This window comes from Rana temporaria, chromosome 3, assembly GCF_905171775.1.
Source record: "Rana temporaria chromosome 3, aRanTem1.1, whole genome shotgun sequence".
Taxonomy (NCBI): domain Eukaryota; kingdom Metazoa; phylum Chordata; class Amphibia; order Anura; family Ranidae; genus Rana; species Rana temporaria.
Genome location: NC_053491.1, coordinates 362586789 through 362606554, shown reverse-complemented (window position 1 = coordinate 362606554; position 19766 = coordinate 362586789). Strand labels below are relative to the sequence as shown.

General features: G+C 46.3%; 1 protein-coding gene across 2 annotated transcripts in view; it reads left to right on the top strand.

Moving 5' to 3' along the window:
- ADA2 (adenosine deaminase 2) overlaps positions 1–19766 on the top strand; it is a 58644-nt gene that overhangs the window by 32230 nt on the left and 6648 nt on the right. For both annotated transcript variants that reach the window (XM_040345329.1, XM_040345328.1), the window contains exons 5-8: positions 1101–1228; positions 2559–2649; positions 7921–8029; positions 12877–13034. In XM_040345329.1, coding sequence (XP_040201263.1) covers positions 1101–1228; positions 2559–2649; positions 7921–8029; positions 12877–13034 — 486 coding nt within the window. The remainder of the gene's footprint in view (positions 1–1100; positions 1229–2558; positions 2650–7920; positions 8030–12876; positions 13035–19766) is intronic.

The following is a 19766-nucleotide window of genomic DNA, read 5'->3' as shown; positions in this document are numbered from 1 at the left end:
ATCGGGCATCCTACACATACCTACCCACACACAGAGCCTGCACTGAGGGGCAGAGAAGGGACTGCAGATAGGAACAGGGCTGTGGTATCTCTCAGCCCTCCCCTCTCTCTTTTACCCCCCCCCTCTCTTACTCTCTACCACTCTCTCTCTCACTCCCCCCCATTTCTCACCCCCCTCTGTCTCTCAGCCCCCCTCTGTCTCTCAGCCCTCCTCTCTCTCTCACCCACCCACTCTCTCTCACACTTCACCCCTCTCTCTCTCTCTCACCCCCTCTCTCACACTCAACCCCTCTCTCTCTCAGCCCCCGTCTCTCAGCACCCTGTCTCTTAGCCCCCCGTGTCTCACCCCCTCTTTCTCTCTCACCCCTCTCTTTCTCTCTCACCCCCTCTCTTTCTCTCTTAACCCCCTCTCTCACACTCCACCCCTCTCTCTCTCTTACCCCCTCTCTCACACTCTACCCTCTCTCTCACTCCCCATCTCTCTCAGCCACCCCCTCTCTCTCCCCCCTCTCTCACATTCCACCCCCTCTCTCTCTCTCTTCCCCCCTTTCTCACACTCCACCTCTCTCTTTCTCACTCCCCCTGTCTCTCAGTCCCCCTCATCCACTCCCCCACCCCCTTTTCCTCTCTCTCACTCCCCCTCCCCTTCCTCACCCTCTTTCTCACTCCCCCCGCTCTCTCTCTCCCTCTCCCACACTCACCCCCTCTCTCTCTCTCTCTCTCACCCAACCACTCTCTCAGCCATCCTCTCTCTCTCAACCCCCTCTGTCTCCCACCCCTTTCTCAACTCCCCCTCTCTCTCACTCAGTCTGTCTCTTACACTCACCCCCTCTCAACCCCTTTTTTTGGGGGGGGGGGGGGGGGCGGTCAGCATTTCATTCTTGGACTCAGGCAGCACAATGTCTTAGGCCAACTCTGTACATGCACTACCACCTCCCAAAAAATACACCCTTTTTAAAAATAGCTAGATTATTCTCAGGCAAATTTCACAGAGGCAGCTGACTAAAGCAGTAACTTCACACAATTAATTTGCTAAGATCACTCTGCTCATTATTGACCCTTTGTCCCAAATAACATGTATTGCAATATTTCCTCCCATAGGTATATGAGCTGGACGGTACAACTCATGACAGCTTCTGGCTAGTGGACACCTACAGGAATGTGGCCAGGCAGTTCATTAATGCTCACCCGGACTTCATTGGGCTTAAGATCATTTATACAGTTCACAGGTAATACTGTGATATTATGGGCATTCCATAGCCAGGAAGGCCTATTAATACAAATCAGTAAAATACAATTTCAATAAAAAACACAAGACAGTAGTTTATGATACACAGGGCTTTAGCAGGCAAAATTCTCAATCTACTCAATGAACTGCAAGACATGTCAAATATATATGAATGTATATTAATAATAATAGTGTGTGACTGTAGTAGGGACATTAGAGTGCAAGCTCCTCTGGTGTAGAGACTGATGTGACTGGCCCGGTGTTCTCTATACAGCACTGCAGAATATATGAGAGCTATATAGATGTATAATAATAGTGGGGGGGAAATTAGAGTGTAATACCTAGATTCAGGTACGGCGGCGCATCTTTCCGGCGGCGTAGCGTATCGTATTTACGCTACGCCGCCGTAAGTCAGAGAGGCAAGTGCTGTATTCACAAAGCACTTGCCTCCTTAGTTACGGCGGCGTAGCGTAAATGGGGCCGGTGTAAGCGTGCCTAATTCAAATGAGGATGAGGGGGCATGTTTTATGTAAATGGGTGGTGACCCGACGTCCGTGTACATGTCCCAGTGTGCATTGCTCCAAAGTACGCCGCAAGGACGTATTGGTTTTGACGTGAACGTAAATTACGTCCAGCCCCATTCACGGACGACTTACGCAAACAACGTAAACATTTTAAAATTCAAAGGCGGGAACGACGGACATTGGCTACGCCACCTAGGGGGCAGCTTTATCTTTACTGCGACGGGCGCACGTACGTTCGTGATTCGGCGTATCTAGTCATTTGCATATTCTACGCTAAACTCAACGGAAGCGCCACCTAGCGGCTAGCGGAAAAATTGCACCCTAAGATACGACGGCGTAGGAGACTTACGCCGCTCGTATCTTAGCCTAATTTAAGCGTATCTGGTTTCCAGAATACGCTTAAATTTACGCAGGCGTAGATTCAGAGTTACGACGGCGTATCTACTGATACGCCGGCGTAACTCTCTATGAATCTGGCTATAAGTTTCTTGGATACAGAGAATATTGTACAAAACTACAGAATACTGTATGTCATAGCTATATGTGTATATTAATAACAGTGTGTGACTGTAGTGAGACATTAGAGTGTAACCTACTCTGATGCAGACACTGGTATTATTATGTATAATAATACCGTGTGATTGCAGTGGGTCATTCGAATGTAAGCTTTTCTGGGAAGGAGACCAATCTAGTTTTATTTTGTGAAGTGTTGAGTAATACAGTATGTAGGTATTATATAAATATATGATAGGGTTGGATGTCTATTGACCTTTCTTACTTTGCTTTAGTTGCTTTTTATTTCAACAGACACGAGGATGTTTCTAAAGTGAAGGATGCCATTCACACTGCGATTCAGCTGATATCTGAGTTCCCTGACACTGTTGCTGGCTTTGATTTGGTAAGTCCTGCTTGTGAAGCACAATGTGTGGGTTAATGACTAAGGGCCAGATTCACGTAGAATCGCGGCGGCGTAACTTATCCTAGATAAGTTACACCGCCGCAATTTTTCATCGCAAGTGCCTGATTCACCAAGCACTTGCGATGAAAACCTACGCCCGCAGCCTCCGGCGCAAGGCGGGCCAATTCAAATGGGCGTGTGCCATTTAAATTAGGCGCGCTCCCACGCCGGACCTACTGCGCATGCTCCGTTTCCTAACTCCCGCCGTGCTTTGCGCGCCGTGACGTCATTTTTTTGAACGGCGACGCGTGTAGCGTACTTCCGTATTCCCGGACGGCTTACGCAAACGACGTTAATTTTTAAATTTCGACGCGGGAACGACGGCCATACTTTAGACAGCAATGACTAAAGTTAAGGCACCAAAAAAAAGTGTAACTTAGCGACGGGAAACTATACTAGCAGCGACGTAGCGAACGCGAAAAACCGTTGTGGATCGGTCGTAACTCCTAATTTGCATACCCGATGCTGGTTTACGACGTGAACTCCCCCCAGCGGCAGCCGCGGTACTGCATCCTAAGATCTGACAGTGTAAAACTATTACACCTGTCGGATCTTAGGGATATCTATGCGTAACTGATTCTATGAATCAGTCGCATAGATAGAAACAGGGATACGACGGCGTATCAGGAGAAACGCCGTCGTATCCCTTTTGTGAATCTGGCCCTAAACTTTTTTCTTGAAAAGGATTAGTGAGGGAGTAGAACCATGTCTCCAGTGGGGGGATTTTCCCGCCACTTTTTTGGTGCTCACCAAGACCTGAATTGATGGGAAATTTCCCTCAGGGCATAAAAAGTTGAGAGAAGTTTTGAACCCCTGTTCATTGGAAGTTACCATTAACCGTCTTTTCCTATATAAATGTGCTCCTGTTTTGGGTGCCTGCAAAGTATTTATAAGCAGAAATATTTTTATTTAAAAAAGATCCAGGATAACAAACACATGGTTGAAAAAATTCCTTTCATCAGGGCTTGAAGTGCTAATTGGGATGTATTTTTTTATTTTAAGCTGCTAAAACATGGACTACAGGAGAGTCAGGACGCTCTCTACGTTGCAGATAGAGAAAGGAGCTGTGTGTTAGTGGGTGTCCTGACTCTCCTGTAGTCCAAGGGAGGGGGTGAGCACGACACTCCACACCAGGGAGAAAGCCTTGCATTACTGTGTGGAGTTACAGACAGAAGAACAGGAAGTGAGGATTTCTCAGAAGAAATAAGGACATTTAAAAGCAAAATCAAAGGATGAGGTAAGTGAAGGAGGACTGCACTATGGTAAAGGAAGCTATTTGGGATTTTTTTTTTTTACCTTTACAACCCCTTTAAATACCTATTGAGATATATAAGCTTGTGGTACATCCCATTTCAAAACCATAGGTGTTAACATGGAGGTGATCTCTTTTGTGGCACTACCAGCCTCTACTCTTTTGGGAAAGCTTTCCACAAGATCTTGGAGTGTGTCAAGGGCCCTTTCACACGGGCGGACCGTTTTCAAGCTCTGCTTTGCTCAGCAGGGATCTCTCCATCGATCCCGCTGAGCCGGCAGATGACAGGTCGGTCTCTGCACACTGTGCAGGGACCGACCTGTCAGAGCGCCGCTCTCCCCTATTGGGGATCGGATGACGACGGACCATAGAGTCCATTGTCACCCAATCCGATCCACCAGACGGATGGAAAATCGGGTTCTCCTCCACACTTTGGCGGATCGGGGCGGGTCGGATTTCAGCGGGCATGTCACTGCTGACATCCGTGGCTCCATAGAGGAGCATGGAGCGCCCGTTCAGGTCCGCCTAAAAAACGGTCCGCCCGTGTGAAAGAGCCCAAAGAATGTGTGTTCATTTATCCAAAGAAAAAAATTGTGAGTTCAGGTAGTGATAATGGACAAGAACAGGGCAGGACTTATGGTGGTGGGGGCCCCTGGGCTTGAGTGTTGAAGGGGGGCTTAGAATTGGGGGGGGATCGAAGATGTTGAGTGAGGGGGGATCATAGTTGTTGAGCGGGGGGGGGGTGCGCATTAAAGTTGTTGAGCGGGGGGGGCGAATTGAAGTTGTTGAGCGGGGGGGGGGGTGCGCATATTAAAGTTGTTGAGCAGGGGGGGCGAATTGAAGTTGTTGAGCCGGGGGCGCATTAAAGTTGTTGAGCGGGGGGGGTGCGCATTAAAGTTGTTGAGCGGGGGGGCCAATTGAAGTTGTTGAGCCGGGGGGGCGCATTGAAGTTGTTGAGCGGGGGGGCGAATTGAAGTTGTTGAGCGGGGGGGTGCGCATTGAAGTTGTTGAGCAGGGGGGGCCAATTGAAGTTGTTGAGCCGGGGGCGCATTAAAGTTGTTGAGCGGGGGGGCTGTGCATTAAAGTTGTTGAGCGGGGGGGCCAATTGAAGTTGTTGAGCCGGGGGGGGCGCATTGAAGTTGTTGAGCGGGGGGGTGCGCATTAAAGTTGTTGAGCGAGGGGGGGTGCCTCTCACCTGTGCACGGAATGTGTTGGGGGGGTGCTGCCGCCTTGAAATTTGCAAAGCGCGGGGGCTGCCGCAAATTGAGAAGTGGGGGGGGGGCCTTTACAAAAAAAACAAGAAATAAAGAAAAATATATATTAAAAAAAGGGGGGTAGCCATCCGGGGCCCTGGGGACCTCTGGGCCCTTTAATCTCTTCCCCACCGCGCCATAGACAAAAGACGTCTACAGCGCGGTGGAGTTATTCTGGGAGGACGTCCCTGGGAAATCCTCCCAGAATCAAATGACGGAGCGATCACTTGTAAACAAACCGGCGTCATGTAATGACACCGGTTCCACCCTCTCCTCTCTGTACCGATCGGTACAGTGTGAGAGGAGAGGGGGGAGAACGGAAGCAGCAGCAGCTGCTGTGGCTGGATCTGTGACAAATGCAGTCACAGATCCAGCCATCCTTCCCTGCGCAATACTCTGCAATAAAATCAATACTCTGCAATACCCCCATATCCCCCATAATCTGAAATAACCCCCCCATACTCTGCAATAACCCCCCCATACTCTGCAATAACCCCCCCATACGCTGCAATAACCCCCCCCATACACTGCAATAACCCCCCCATACACTGCAATAACCCCCCCATACTCTGCAATAACCCAACCATACTCTGCAATACCGCCCCCATACTCTGCAATACCGCCAATACTCTGCAATACCCGCTAATATGACAGAAACAAGATTTTTTTTTTTTTTTTTACAGAATTGTCAGTGTTTTTTCTTTTATAGCGCAAAAAATAAAAAACCCAGAGGCGATCAAATACCACCAAAAGAAAGCTCTATTTGTGGGGGAAAAAAAAGAAAACAATTTCATATGGGTACAATGTTGTATGACTGAGTAATTGTCATTCAAATTGTGAGAGCACCGAAAGCTGAAAATTGGTCTGGTTAGGAAGGGGGTTTAAGTGCCCAGTGGTCAAGAAGTTAAAGCGGAGTTCACCCATTTATTAAATTTTTCCCCTTTTCCCCTTAGATTCCTGCTCGTTCGGTCTAGGGGAATCGGCTATTTGTATTAAAATATGATCCGTACTTACCCGTTTTCGAGATGCATCTTCTTCCGTCGCTTCCGGGTATGGGTCTTCGGGAGCGGGCGTTCCTTCTTGATTGACAGTCTTCCGAGAGGCTTCCGACGGTCGCATCCATCGCGTCACTCGTAGCCGAAAGAAGCCGAACGTCGGTGCGGCTCTATACTGCGCCTGCGCACCGACGTTCGGCTTCTTTCGGAAAATCGTGACGCGATGGATGCGACCGTCGGAAGCCTCTCGGAAGACTCTCAATCAAGAAGGAACGCCCATTCCCGCAGCCCATACCCGGAAGCGACGGAGAGGATGCATCTCGTAAACGGGTAAGTAATGCTCATGTTTTAAAACAAATAGCCGATTCCCCTAGTAAAAACGAGCAGGAATCTAAGGCTAAAAAGTGCCCTCTAAGGGTGAACCACCGCTTTAATAAAAAGAAAAAAGAAACCTCTGGGCCCTTTAATAAAAAAAAAAAACATTTATAAAAAAATACATAAAAAAAGAGAGGTTGCCATCCGAGGCCCTGGGGACCTCTGGGCCCTTTAATAATAATAATAATTACCGTATTTATCGGCGTATACCGCGCACTATTTTGCCCTGAAAATCAGGGCAAAATCGTGGGTGCGCGATATACGCCGATACCCGCTTTCCCGCCATGAGTTTGAATACTGCGCCCGCATATAGCGAGCGCAGTACACTCGTGAATCTTCGGCCAGTCTCGGCGCCTCTCGTACTGACGTCCTGACGTCCTGAGCGTACAGGACGTCAGTGCGAGAGGCGCCCGAGCCTGCCCGAAGATTCACGAGTGTACTGCGCTCGCTATATGCGGGCGCAGTATTCAAAGTCGTGGCGGGAAACGAGCGGGAGGACGCCGGACCCGCCGAAGATGGACACCGGACCCGCCGAAGATGGACACCGGACCCGCCGAAGATGGACACCGGACCCGCCGAAGATGGACACCGGACCCGCCGAAGATGGACGCCCGACCCGCCGAAGACGGACGCCGGACCCGCCGAAGAGGACACCCGACGAGGCCGCAGAAGGACGCCGCGCAAGACATCAAAACTGTAAGTACAAAACAACAAAAAATCTTTTTTTCCCACAGGATTGGGGGCCACTTTGGGGGTGCGCGGTATACGCCAGAGCGCGTTATACCGCGATAAATACGGTATATATGTTATATATATAAAAAATATATTTAAAAAAACATTTTTTTTTATAAAAAATAAATAAAAAAAGAGGGGGTTGCGGTCCGGGGCCCTGGGGACCTCCGGACCCCTAAAAAAAAAAAAAAAAAAATTGTTTAAGGGGGCCCCCTATTGGACGGGGCCCATGGGCTTGAGCCCAGTCAAGCTCAATGGTAAGTCCAGCCCTGGACAAGAACACCTGTTTCACATTCAGAATTAGAGTTAATCTCAAACGTTTTTTAGCTGGGTTGAGGTGTGGGCTCTGTGCAGGCTACTCAAGTTCCTCCACAACAAGCTGGTCATAGAATGTCTAGAAGAAGCTGGCCTTGTACAGAAGTCGTGCCTGAACAGAAAAGAGCCTTCCCCTAATCTATTATCACAAGGTTGGAGATGCACACCTGAACTCAATTTGGAGGAGTGTCCATTTATTTTGGCTGTACCTACAGTGCATTGTAGGTGTTTGAATGCTCTTTGTACTGACCATCTGTATTTCTACCAATAATCGTTCTGCTTATTGCAGGTTGGCCAAGAAGATGCAGGCCATTCACTCTATCAACTTCGAGATGCTCTCAACATCCCCAGCCAGACAGGTTTTACCCTGCCTTACTTTTTTCACGCCGGAGAGACTAGTAAGCAAGTGAGGGCGGGAAAGTATGATGTCAATGTTTTCTTGTAGTCATAAAATTGATTATTATTATTCCCCTTGTACATATCTTGGTGATCCTCTTTCTTCTTCTCCCTGCTTTGGCAGAAGGTGGTCTTCAATACCGCAGAGAGCAGTGCAGTGAAGCATTGTACTTTGAGCCCAGGCTGGTACAATAATGACCACCATGGCAAGTTGATGAAATCCTGGGCTCACAGCAAGTGGGATAAATTACAACAACTGTCATTTTCCCCAAAGAGGACTGCTGTGTGTGAGGGAGAGGAAGTGAGAGTTGCCACGAAAGACACTTTTTTATTTGTTTAACTTCCAGGATAATATATTTTTTTAAAACATATGTTAAAAAGTGGAATTTTGTTTAAAAAACCAACTGCAGGCAAATTATTGTTCCATTGTTCTCTAGCTTTGAATGCAGTGGGGAAGGGTTAATGCCTCTGTTATGTTTTTACTGCTGTCTGTACCGTAGAGAGATTTTCCCTCCTTTCCTGTCTTTGTTCCCTGTCATGTGACAGCACTGGTGCTTAGTGGTTGGCCTAGTGTAGTCACATGGGGGGCAGGGAGAATCATCAGCCCTATGTAAACACTGATTAGAGGGACTCAGAGCATATATAGCTCTTTCTTTCCCAACTGTCAAATAAAAAAAGCAGTTTGGAAAACAAAGGATAGATGAGTATATGCAGCTGGGGCAGGGGAGATTAAATTGCTGGGACAGAAAGTGATTGGAAAGCTCTAAGTGGGGAAACAGACTGCAACATTTTCATTTTCAGACAATGGAGAGGGATAAAACCTGTATCCAGTTATTATTACTCATCCATGGCATTTTATCTCTGAGTGACTACTAGGGTTGTCCCGATACCGATACTAGTATCGGTATCGGGACCGATTCCGATACTAGTATCGGTATCGGGACCGATTCCGAGTATTTGCGGGAGTACTCGTACTCCCGCAAATACCCCCGATACCGAAATAGAATACTTGCACACACCCCCCCCCCCGCCGCCATGCTGCATCCCGCCGCTACGCCGCATCCTGCCACATCCCCTTGGTTAATACGGGCGGGGAACATTACACCTTTCATTTGAATAGCTGTAGTGTTTCCCGCTGCGCCGCGTATAGACACTCCCCCTTGCTCGGGTGAACTGTCCAATCCCGAGCAAGGGGGAGTGTCTATACGCAGCGCGGCGCGAAAGACTACAGCTATTCAAATGAAAGCTGTAATGTTCCCCGCCCGTATTAACCAGGCGGCAGCGCGGCAGCGGGGATGCGGCAGCATGTACGGTAAGGGGGACATGGCTGCATATATGGGGGGGACATGGCTGGATATGGGGGGGGACAGATATGGGGGGGACATGGCTGCAATATGGGGGGGACATGGCTGCATATGGGGGGAGACATGGCTGCATATGGGGGGACATGGCTGCATATGGGGAGACATGGCTGCATATGGGGGGGACATGGCTGGATATGGGGGGGACATGGCTGCATATGGGGGGGACATGGCTGCATATGGGGAGACATGGCTGCATATGGGGGGGCATGGCTGCATATGGGGGGGACATGGCTGGATATGGGGGGGACATGGCTGCATATGGGGGGACATGGCTGCATATGGGGGGGACATGGCTGCATATGGGGGGAGACATGGCTGCATATGGGGGGACATGGCTGCATATGGGGGGGACATGGCTGCATATGGGGGGACATGGCTGGATATGGGGGGGACATGGCTGGATATGGGGGGGACATGGCTGGATATGGGGGGACATGGCTGCATATGGGGGGACATGGCTGCATATGGGGGGGACATGGCTGGATATGGGGGGGACATGGCTGCATAATGGGGGACATGGCTGCATATGGGGGGGACATGGCTGGATATGGGGGGGACATGGCTGCATATGGGGGGCACATGGCTGCATATGGGGGGCACATGGCTGCATATATGGGGGGACATGGCTGCATATATGGGGGGGACATGGCTGCATATATGGGGGGACATGGCTGCATCTGTGGGGGGACATGGCTGCATCTGTGGGGGGACATGGCTGCATTTGTGGGGGGACATGGCTGCATTTGGGGACACATTTAAAAAAAAGTATCGGTATTCGGTATCGGCGAGTACTTGAAAAATAGGATCGGTACTTGTACTCAGTCCTAAAAAAGTGGTATCGGGACAACCCTAGTGACTACTACTTCCCTCCATTCCATTTCTGTTGTCACAGGGACAGAAACTGAGGTGAAGTCTCCACAACAGGATTATGGACAGCAATGAAAGGTTGACAGAACTATAAACTATTTAAGCCCTAGTTCACACTAGGTACGATTTGGTACGATTTGAAATGCGATTTCACATGTCAAATCGCATCTCAAATCAGCGGCATTTGCAGACAATTGTCGGCAATGGCACCGTCCTAATCGATGCCACGCCGCATCTGCGGCGCTGCAACGATTTCAAAAAGTAGTTCCTGTACTACTTTTTGTGATTTCGGGCCGCGATTTACATTGACATCTGTGCAGAAATCTGCACAGATGTCTCTGAAATCGCGGCAAAACCGCAGCCGCGAAATCGCATTAAAATCTCGATTTTACCACGATTTTGAATTCGCAGCAGTGTAAACCTAGCCTTAAAGTCAATCCAAAAAAAACACTTCAGCTCCGGCAGGACATTTTTTGCGATTCGGCACTGCAACGCTTTAACTGACAATTGCGCGGTCGTGCAATGCTGTACCCAAGCAAAATTGATGTCCTTTTTTCCTCACAAATAGAGCTTTCTTTTGGTGGTATTTGATCAATCTCTGCGATTTTTATTTTTTGCGCTTTAAACAAAAAAAGAACGACAATTTAGAAAAAAACTATATTTTTTTAAACTTTTTGCTATAATAAATATCCCCCATTTTTTTTTTAAAAAAGCTAATTTTATCTCAGTTTAGGCCGATATGTATTCTTCTACATATTTTTGGTAATAAAAAATGCAATAAGTGTATATTGATTGGTTTGCTCAAAAGTTATAGCGTCTACAAAATAGAGCATAGATTTAGAGCATTTTTATTATTATTTTTTTTACTAGTAATGGCGGCAATCTGCGATTCTTATCGGGACTGCGACATTATGGCGGACACGTCGGACACTTTTGACACATTTTTAGGACCATTGGCATTTTTACAGCGATCAGTGCTATAAAAATGCACTGTTACTGTAAAAATGTCACTGGCAGGGAAGGGGTTAACACTAGGGGGTGATTGAGTGTGTTTCTAACTGCTTAAAGGAGTCGATGTACAGCTACAACGGTCGCGGGAACTTGCCGCAGTATAATGACTGCGGCTGGTCGGCAAGTGGTTAACATTATACCGGAATTATAGTCAGTTATAAGAGACACACATTAACCACTTCCCGACCGCCGCATGTATATATACGTCGGCAGAATGGCACGTACAGGCACATTGGCGTACCTGTACGTCCCTGCCTTCTAGCGGGTGGGGGGTCCGATCGTGACCCCCCCCCCCCCGCTACATGCGGCGGTCGGGTTCCCGCGGGGAGCGATCCGGGACGACGGCGCGGCTATTTGTTTATAGCCGCTCCGTCGCTTTCGCTCCCCGGAGCTGAAGAACGGGGAGAGCCGTATGTAAACACGGCTTCCCCGTGCTTCACTATGGCGCTGCATCGATCGAGTGATCCCTTATATAGGGAGACTCGATCGATGACGTCATTCCTACAGCCACACCCCCCTACAGTTGTAAACACACACTAGGTGAACACTAAATCATACAGTGCCCCCTGTGGTTAACTCCCAAACTGCAACTGTCATTTTCACAATAAAGAATGCAATTTAAATGCATTTTTTGCTGTGAAAATGACAATGGTCCCAAAAATGTGTCAAAATTGTCCGAAGTGTCCGCCATAATGTCGCAGTCACGAAAAAAATTGCTGATCGCCGCCATTAGTAGTAAAAAAAAAAAAAATTAATAAAAATGCAATAAAACTATCCCCTATTTTGTAAACGCTATAAATTTTGCGCAAACCAACCGATAAACGCTTATTGCGATTTTTTTTTTTACCAAAAATAGGTAGAAGAATACGTATCGGCCTAAACTGAGGAAAAAAAAATTTTTTATATATGTTTTTGGGGGATATTTATTATAGCAAAAAGTAAAAAATATTGCATTTTTTTCAAAATTGTCGCTCTATTTTTGTTTATAGCGCAAAAAAAAAAAAACGCAGAGGTGATCAAATGCCACCAAAAGAAAGCTCTATTTGTGGGGGAAAAAGGACGCCAATTTTGTTTGGGAGCCACGTCGCACGACCGCGCAATTGTCTGTTAAAGCGACGCAGTGCCGAATTGTAAAAACCCCTTGGGTCATGTAGCAGCATATTGGTCCGGTCCTTAAGTGGTTAATGCAGTTTTGTATTATTTAACACACTATTAAAAAAAGTATTTAATACAGTGTAAGTACCTGAATTTGACCTGGTGTCAGTCTCTTGCATATTCTGTACAGCAGGGCTGTAGTGTAAAAGGAAGAAACAGCACAAGAACCCAATAAGTTTATGTGCTGACAAGAAGCATGCTGATAGGAGGAGAAAGCAGGCTGGCAGACAGATGAGCTCATCATTGTGCTTCTTCTCTTTTCACGATCTAGTCATAGGCTGGGAGCAGACTCAAAGGAAGTGGGTTGAATGATGCTGGCTATCAGACTGAGGACATCTAATGGCAGTAAAAAACTGTGGGGGAAATCTCTGGATTGAAGCTGATTTATCATGTATGTGTTTCAGAAATATGATCTATATCTGGTTTTCAGTCATCACTTACATTTTTTGCAGGCTGGCTAGGCATGGATGTGGACCAGAATGTCCTGGATGCCCTGCTGCTGAACACATCGAGAATTGGCCATGGGTATGCCCTCCTAAAACATCCAGTGGCCCGAGAGATGTCACTAAAGATGAATGTCCCCCTTGAAATCTGTCCCATCTCCAACCAGGTAGCTAATTGTAAGGATACAAGTACTGTTGTTGAATATCTTGGTGCTGTCTTTCATCCTGGTGGCTGGAGGTGGCACGACCAATATACTGTACACTATACTGCCAACGTTTGTGGATACCTGACCTTTATGAGCATGTTGGAGATCCCATTCCAGAACCATGGCTGTTAATATACAGTTGCTCCTTACAACAAATAAAAAAGACTCTGCTTTCCAGACAAGCCACCGTTACCTAAGAATCAAGATCGGCTTCAGCCTGTGAGTCTTCACCAAAAAGGCATGCCCCTCCGACGCATTTCACCCCTGCCCACTGGGGCCTAATTGTAGGGTGGGGAGTCTAGAGCCGGATAGGGAAGTCTTTTTTTTTTTTTTATTAGTTATTTTATTTATATCCATATACAAAAACAATTTCCAGAAATTCAAACATGATTACATTTGATGTATACCTTTTACGTCCCCCTTGTAAAACCTCCCGCTCCCGCCCTTTCTCCTTCCGTCCCCCATCCATCCCATATCTTAGGCCCCATACACACGAGAGGATTGATCCGCAGATACGGTCCAGCGGACCGTATCCGCGGATAAATCCTCTCGAGGATTTCGGAAGATTTCTATGCGATGGCGTGTACACACCATCGCATTGAAATCCGCGCTGAAATCCTCTGGCGATGACGTGTCGCGCCGTCGCCGCTATTATGACGCGGCGACGGCGCGACGCTGTCATATAAGGAATTCCACGCATGCGTCAAATCATTACGACGCGTGCGGGGAATCCCTTTGGACGGATGGATCCGGTAAGTCTGTACAGACGAGCGGATCCATCCGTTGGAATGGATTCCAGCAGATGGATTTGTTGTGCATGTCAGCAAATATCCGATCTGCTGGAATCCATCCCAGAGGAGATTTCTCCGCGGAAACGGATCCGCTGGCATGTACACACCATAGGATCTATCCGCAGAAACCCATTTGCTGGGATTTATCTGCGGATGGATTCTATCGTGTGTATGGGGCCTAAGTTTTCTCCCTTTCTCCCAGTTCTTATCCTCCTACAACCTCCACATATCTCATTGTCTTCTTAAAAGCCTTCCATTCTTTCCATCTGTTTATCATTCCCTCTATTTCCTCCTCTCCACAGTATCTTAGATATTCCATGTTATATGTCTTTTCTACCCTACCAAGCCAATCTTTTATTGTGGGGCATTCTGTTTCTTGCCAGTATCTTGGTATCTGACTTTTAGCTGCATTGATCAGGTGAGGTATCACTGATTCTTTATATTGCTTTATTGAACTTTCTATCCACATCCAAGATTCTTCTACTATTTCTCTGTTGGTAATTTCTTTTAATAACTGTAAGATTTCTTTCCAATAGCTTTTTATTTTTGTACAATCCCACCATAAATGTGCCATCGTTCCCACTACTTTACATCCCCGTCAACAATATGGTGATTTCCCTGTTTGATATTTACTTATTTTGTCTGGGGTTATATACCACCTTGTAAGGCATTTAAAGTTCATCTCTGCTTTGTTAGAGTCAACAGCGGAGCTATGTACCTAAAAATGTTTCCTAATTTTTGTTTATTCCCTCGTGTTCCCAATTATTTTTCCCATTTTTTTATGTATGCCGGGACCTCCAGCCCTTCCTCTGCCATTAGAGTTTTATAATTCCGTGATATAGATAGGGAAGTCTTCTGTATCATCTGCCGCTATACAACAAGACAGGTAAAGAATATAGGGTCAGATTCACCAAAGAGATACGACGGCGTATCTCCTGATACGCCGTCGTATCTCTGTTTTAGGGCCGTTCTAACTATGCGACTGATTCATAGAATCAGTTACGCATAGCTAGCCCTAAGATCCGACAGGTGTAATTGAATTACACCGTCGGATCCTAGAATGCAATACTTCGGCCGCCGCTGGGGGGGAGTTTGCGTCGTAAACCAGCGTCGGGTATGCAAATTAGCAGTTACGGCGATCCACAAAGGTTTTTCCCGTCGTTACGTCGTCGCAAGTTTTAGATTCGCGTCGCAAAGATAGGGCTGCTATTAACATGGTGTAAAATTACTCCACCATGTTAAAGTATGCCCGTCTTTCCCGCGTCGCTTTTGAATTTTTTTGTTTTCCCGGCGTAAGTACGTTACGCACGTCACGATTCTCAACACGCCGGCGCGTCGTAATTTCGCACAAAGCACGTCGGGAAACTTGCGACCAGAGCATGCGCAGTACGTCCGGCGCAGGAGCGCGCCTAATTTAAATGGTACCCGACCCATTTGAATTGGCCCGCCTTGCGCCGGACGTGTTTACGATACACCGCCGCAAGTTTCCAGGTAAGTGCTTTGTGGATCGGGCACTAACACTGAAAACTTGCGGCGGTGTAACGTAAACAGGTTACGTTGCGCCGCAGGTACCAGAATCTGGCCCATTGTGTGTAATCAAACACAAAACAGATTAAAGCGGTTGTAAACCGCATTAAACTTTTTTTTTTTTTTTTTTTAAACCTGCAAGGCAAAAGGCATAATCGGCTAGTATGCACCGCATACTAGCCGATTATGAAATACTTACCTCTGAACGAGGTGAACACCACTTACCTGGTCCACGCCGAGCAGGATGTCATCTTGCTCCGGCGTGTCTTCCGGGTATCGCCGCTCCAGTGCTGTGATTGGCTGGAGCGGCGATGACGTCACTCCCGCGCGTGCGCGCGGGAGATTTAAAATCGGCAGGGTCCGGCGGATGCCGGTCCTTTCGCCGTGGATTCCCCCCTGCGCATGCGCCGCCCGCATTGCGAGGGGAATATCTCCTAAACCGTGCAGGTTTAGGAGATATTCTCCTTACCTACAGGTAAGCCTTGTTATAGGCTTACCTGTAGGTAAAAGTCAAAAAAGTGGGTTTACAACCACTTTAAGTAAAAAGACTGAATGAAAAATTGAAATGCAATGAATATAAATTAAAATCAAAATGAAAAAATAAATGAAAATTAAAGTCAAAAATAAAAAAAATAGTGATGAGAATAATAATAGTAATGAGAATATCATTCTCATTACTATTTTATTTTTGACTTTCATTTTCATCTCTTTTTTCATTTTGATTTTCATTAATTTTCATTTTCCTCACCTGTCTTGCCTTTGCAGCTGATGATGCATAAAACTTCCCTATCTGGCTCCAGGCTCTCTACTCTATGATTAAGCTCTGGTGGGTAGGGTGAAGCGCATCAGGAAGCGTGGCCTTTTGGTAGTGACTTTACGAAAGGCGAATCCACTTTGCACTACAAGTGCAAACTACAACTGCAAAGTGCTCTTGAAATTGCACTGAAAGTGCACTTGGAAGTACAGGTGCTGTAAATCCGAGGGGGACATGCAAGGAAAATAAAAAACAGCATTTTAGCTTGGACATGATTGGATAATAAAATCAGCAGAGCTTCCCCTAATTTCAGATCTACCCCTCAGATTTACAGCGACTGCACTTCCAAGCGCACTTTCATTGCAATTGCAAGTGCACTTTGCACTTGTAGTGCAAAGTGGATTTGCCTTTAGTAAATAACCCCCATAGAGTTGCTCTTTCTTGCAGTTTTAAAAGTCCACACTTTTCTGGTAAGGCTTTCAACAAGATTTTGGAGCATGTCTTTGGGAATTTGTGAGGTTAAGTACTGATTTTGGATGAGAAGACCTGTCTTACTATCGGCATTATAATTTATCTCAAAGGCATGGCTGCTGATAAAGCAGTGAAGTAAGCCCTCCTGTACCAGGCCTGGGTCCCATCAGTTCAAAAGGGGACCAGGTTACCTTCCGAGTAGGAGGGCCAGCTGTACTGCTTTATTGCCACCTTTTGCAGCGCTATTGGTTTATATTCCTTTTTCTCAAGGGTATTTCCTCCAGTGGGGTTTTTGGGCAGCTCAATTAATGGATTGTAGACAACGTATATAAAAAAAGGAAGTTTTTATTGTGTGATGACACATACAAAAAGGGATATTCTGATAGTTAAGATATGAGTTACAATGGTACAAAAGTGGTTAAAATTCCCATACATATAAATAAATGACAAAAAACAACAAATGTCGTACAGCTTGACATGTGTGTATACAAGCATATGGCAATTTTTAACGCGTTTCGACCTTTAAACAGGTCTTCTTCAGAGGTTTTGTTGTAGCTGGAAAAGATTTATAAAAATTATTAGATGTTTCTACAGATATCCTACCTGCCTTACCTCCATAGTTTGAAGGGGGAAAGGGCAGGGGAAAGAAGAAAACATAAGCCAATTTATAAAAGAGATTAACAAAATTTACCAAGTCAGTATGTATGGTTAGGAATAGAACAATCTGCACCGAACTCATCCATCAAAGTAAAGAGGGCACCAGAAGATCCACAGGCTGGTGTCCCGAACCCTCCACACTCCAAAAAAAGGTCACCCCCAAACAAAGGAATGGTCACATGTAACTTACAAGGAGTCACTGGATAGGGGTAGCACCCCTGATATTAGGCCGGGGGGAGGATAGGACACCTGCAGCAAAGCATTAAAACATATAGGCCCGGATTCATGTAGCACTTATGCCGACGTATCTCGAGATACGCCGCGTAAGTGTAAATGTGCGCCGTCATATCTGTGCGCCTTGCCCACTGAACTAGATACGCCTGAAAATAGGCTTCCTACGACCAACATAAGTTTCCTACGCCGTCGTATCGTGGGCGCATATTTACGCTGGCCGCAAGGGGCGCTGCCATTAATTTACGATTCGAATATGCAATGAGTGAGATACGCCGATTCACTAACGTACTTGCGCCTGGCGCATTAATATACGCGGTTTACGTAAGGCTTACGTCTGGCGTATAGTTATTCCCCATCTATGAGGCGCAACTCATGCAAAGGTATGGACCAGGGAACAGCCGTCGTATTTTACGTCGTTTACGTAGTAGTACGTGAATAGGGATGGGCGTAGGTTACATTCACGTCGTAGGCAGTGATTCAACGTATTCAACGGCCCATCATTTGCATGGGGTCACGCTTCATTTAAATGAATCACGCCCAATTCCACCTACTTTGAATTAGGCCGGCGTACGCCTACGGATTTACGTTACGCCGGCGCAACATTGGGAGCATTTGCTTTGTGAATTCCATGCTTGCCTCTCTGCGTTGCGTTGGCGTACCGTAAAAGAGATACGCTACGGCGGCATATATATGCGCCGATGTATGTGAATCCGGGCCATTGTTATTTTTGTAAATATATAGTTAGGTCAGGACTATCATAAAGGTCCCTTCAAGGGAACGCTACAGTTGATTTTTTGTTTCATATAGTCCAAGGAGATACATCAATACATGTGAATTTATATTAATTTTTATTATTTTTAGATATAGTTATTTTAATCATATTTAAAAATATTTTATTTTATTTAGATGTTGGTTCAAGGTTTCATTTTTGGTTAAGATGTGTGAAATGAAAGATAAGGGAAATAAGAAAGGAGATGAGTGAATATTAAGATGACATAGTGAAATTAAATGATGTGAGGTGATGTGTGAGATGAATATGTGAACGGGTGATATGCCCTTCTAGAGAGTTTTGGGGGAAAATATTAATTGAAAAGCGTGCAAAGCATAAAATAGGTGAAAACTATGTGAATATGTAGATGTGAGACCCATATGGGGTGTTGTGTGTGGGTGATGTGAGGATAGTAGGTGTGAAGAGGGAATAAAAGTAGAATGATGAGGAGAAAAACATAACATTTCGCTCCAGGTGATAGGGAAGGTAATGGGGAGAGAAACAAAGCATTTCACTCAAAATAAAAATACATTGTAGCAGTGTTGTTATGGGACAACTAATTAGTGACAATTTAGTTCAAATAGTCCCAAGATTTAATAGCCATATCAAACAAGAGAAAATGGAGTTACCTTAGTAAGCCAGAGGCACTGGCATATCCATTGAATTTTGTCAGATTAGTAGAGACCAGGTTTCATAAAAAGAAACGCAAGATCAAAGAAATATCTTATCCACAATCTGCGGATAGGAGAATAAGAAAATTATAACATTTATCCAAGAGAAGTGTCACGGAAGCATGAATCAGACGTACAACAACGGATAAATGAAATAGGAAGGCTTTATTAAAAACAAAACAGCAAGGTTAAAGTCCAAATGGATGATCAAACAGTCAGCAGAGTCTTCCACCGGAGCCAGGGTCGATAGCCAGGAATGGGAGTCAGCCAGGCCGGAGTCCGTAGTCAGAGAGAGGTGGTGAAACGAAGCCGGGGATCAGGAGCCAGAAGGATAGTCCGAACGAAGCCGGGGATCAGGAGCCAGAAGGATAGTCCGTGGAAGCCGGGTTGGTAACCAAGATCAAGCAGCACAATCACAGGAGAGTGTAGACGAGGAGGCCCAAGCAAGGGAATGCTGCAGCAGCCCTCATATATATATGCTGAGCATCCAGCTCCTCCCAGTGGGAAGGAGGAGCCGCAGGGTGTGGTAAGTTATAAGAATCCCAAGAAGCAAGATGGCTGCCAGCACATGTCAGTGATAAGAAGCCTGCAAGGAGGTAAGACCATGACAAGAAGTTAATTGCAATTATTGAGATAGTCTCATGTAGTGGTGTGCTTACCATGGGGAAATGTCAGTGCACACTAGGGTATCCAGAGTCATCTGAGAAATCACAGTGCACTCACTAAATAGTCCTTAATTAGATAATTAGCTGCAGGGTCACACTCTCACCATAGGCAAATTGCCTCCTACCTTATCGAAGTCAGGTGTGTCTTCACCAC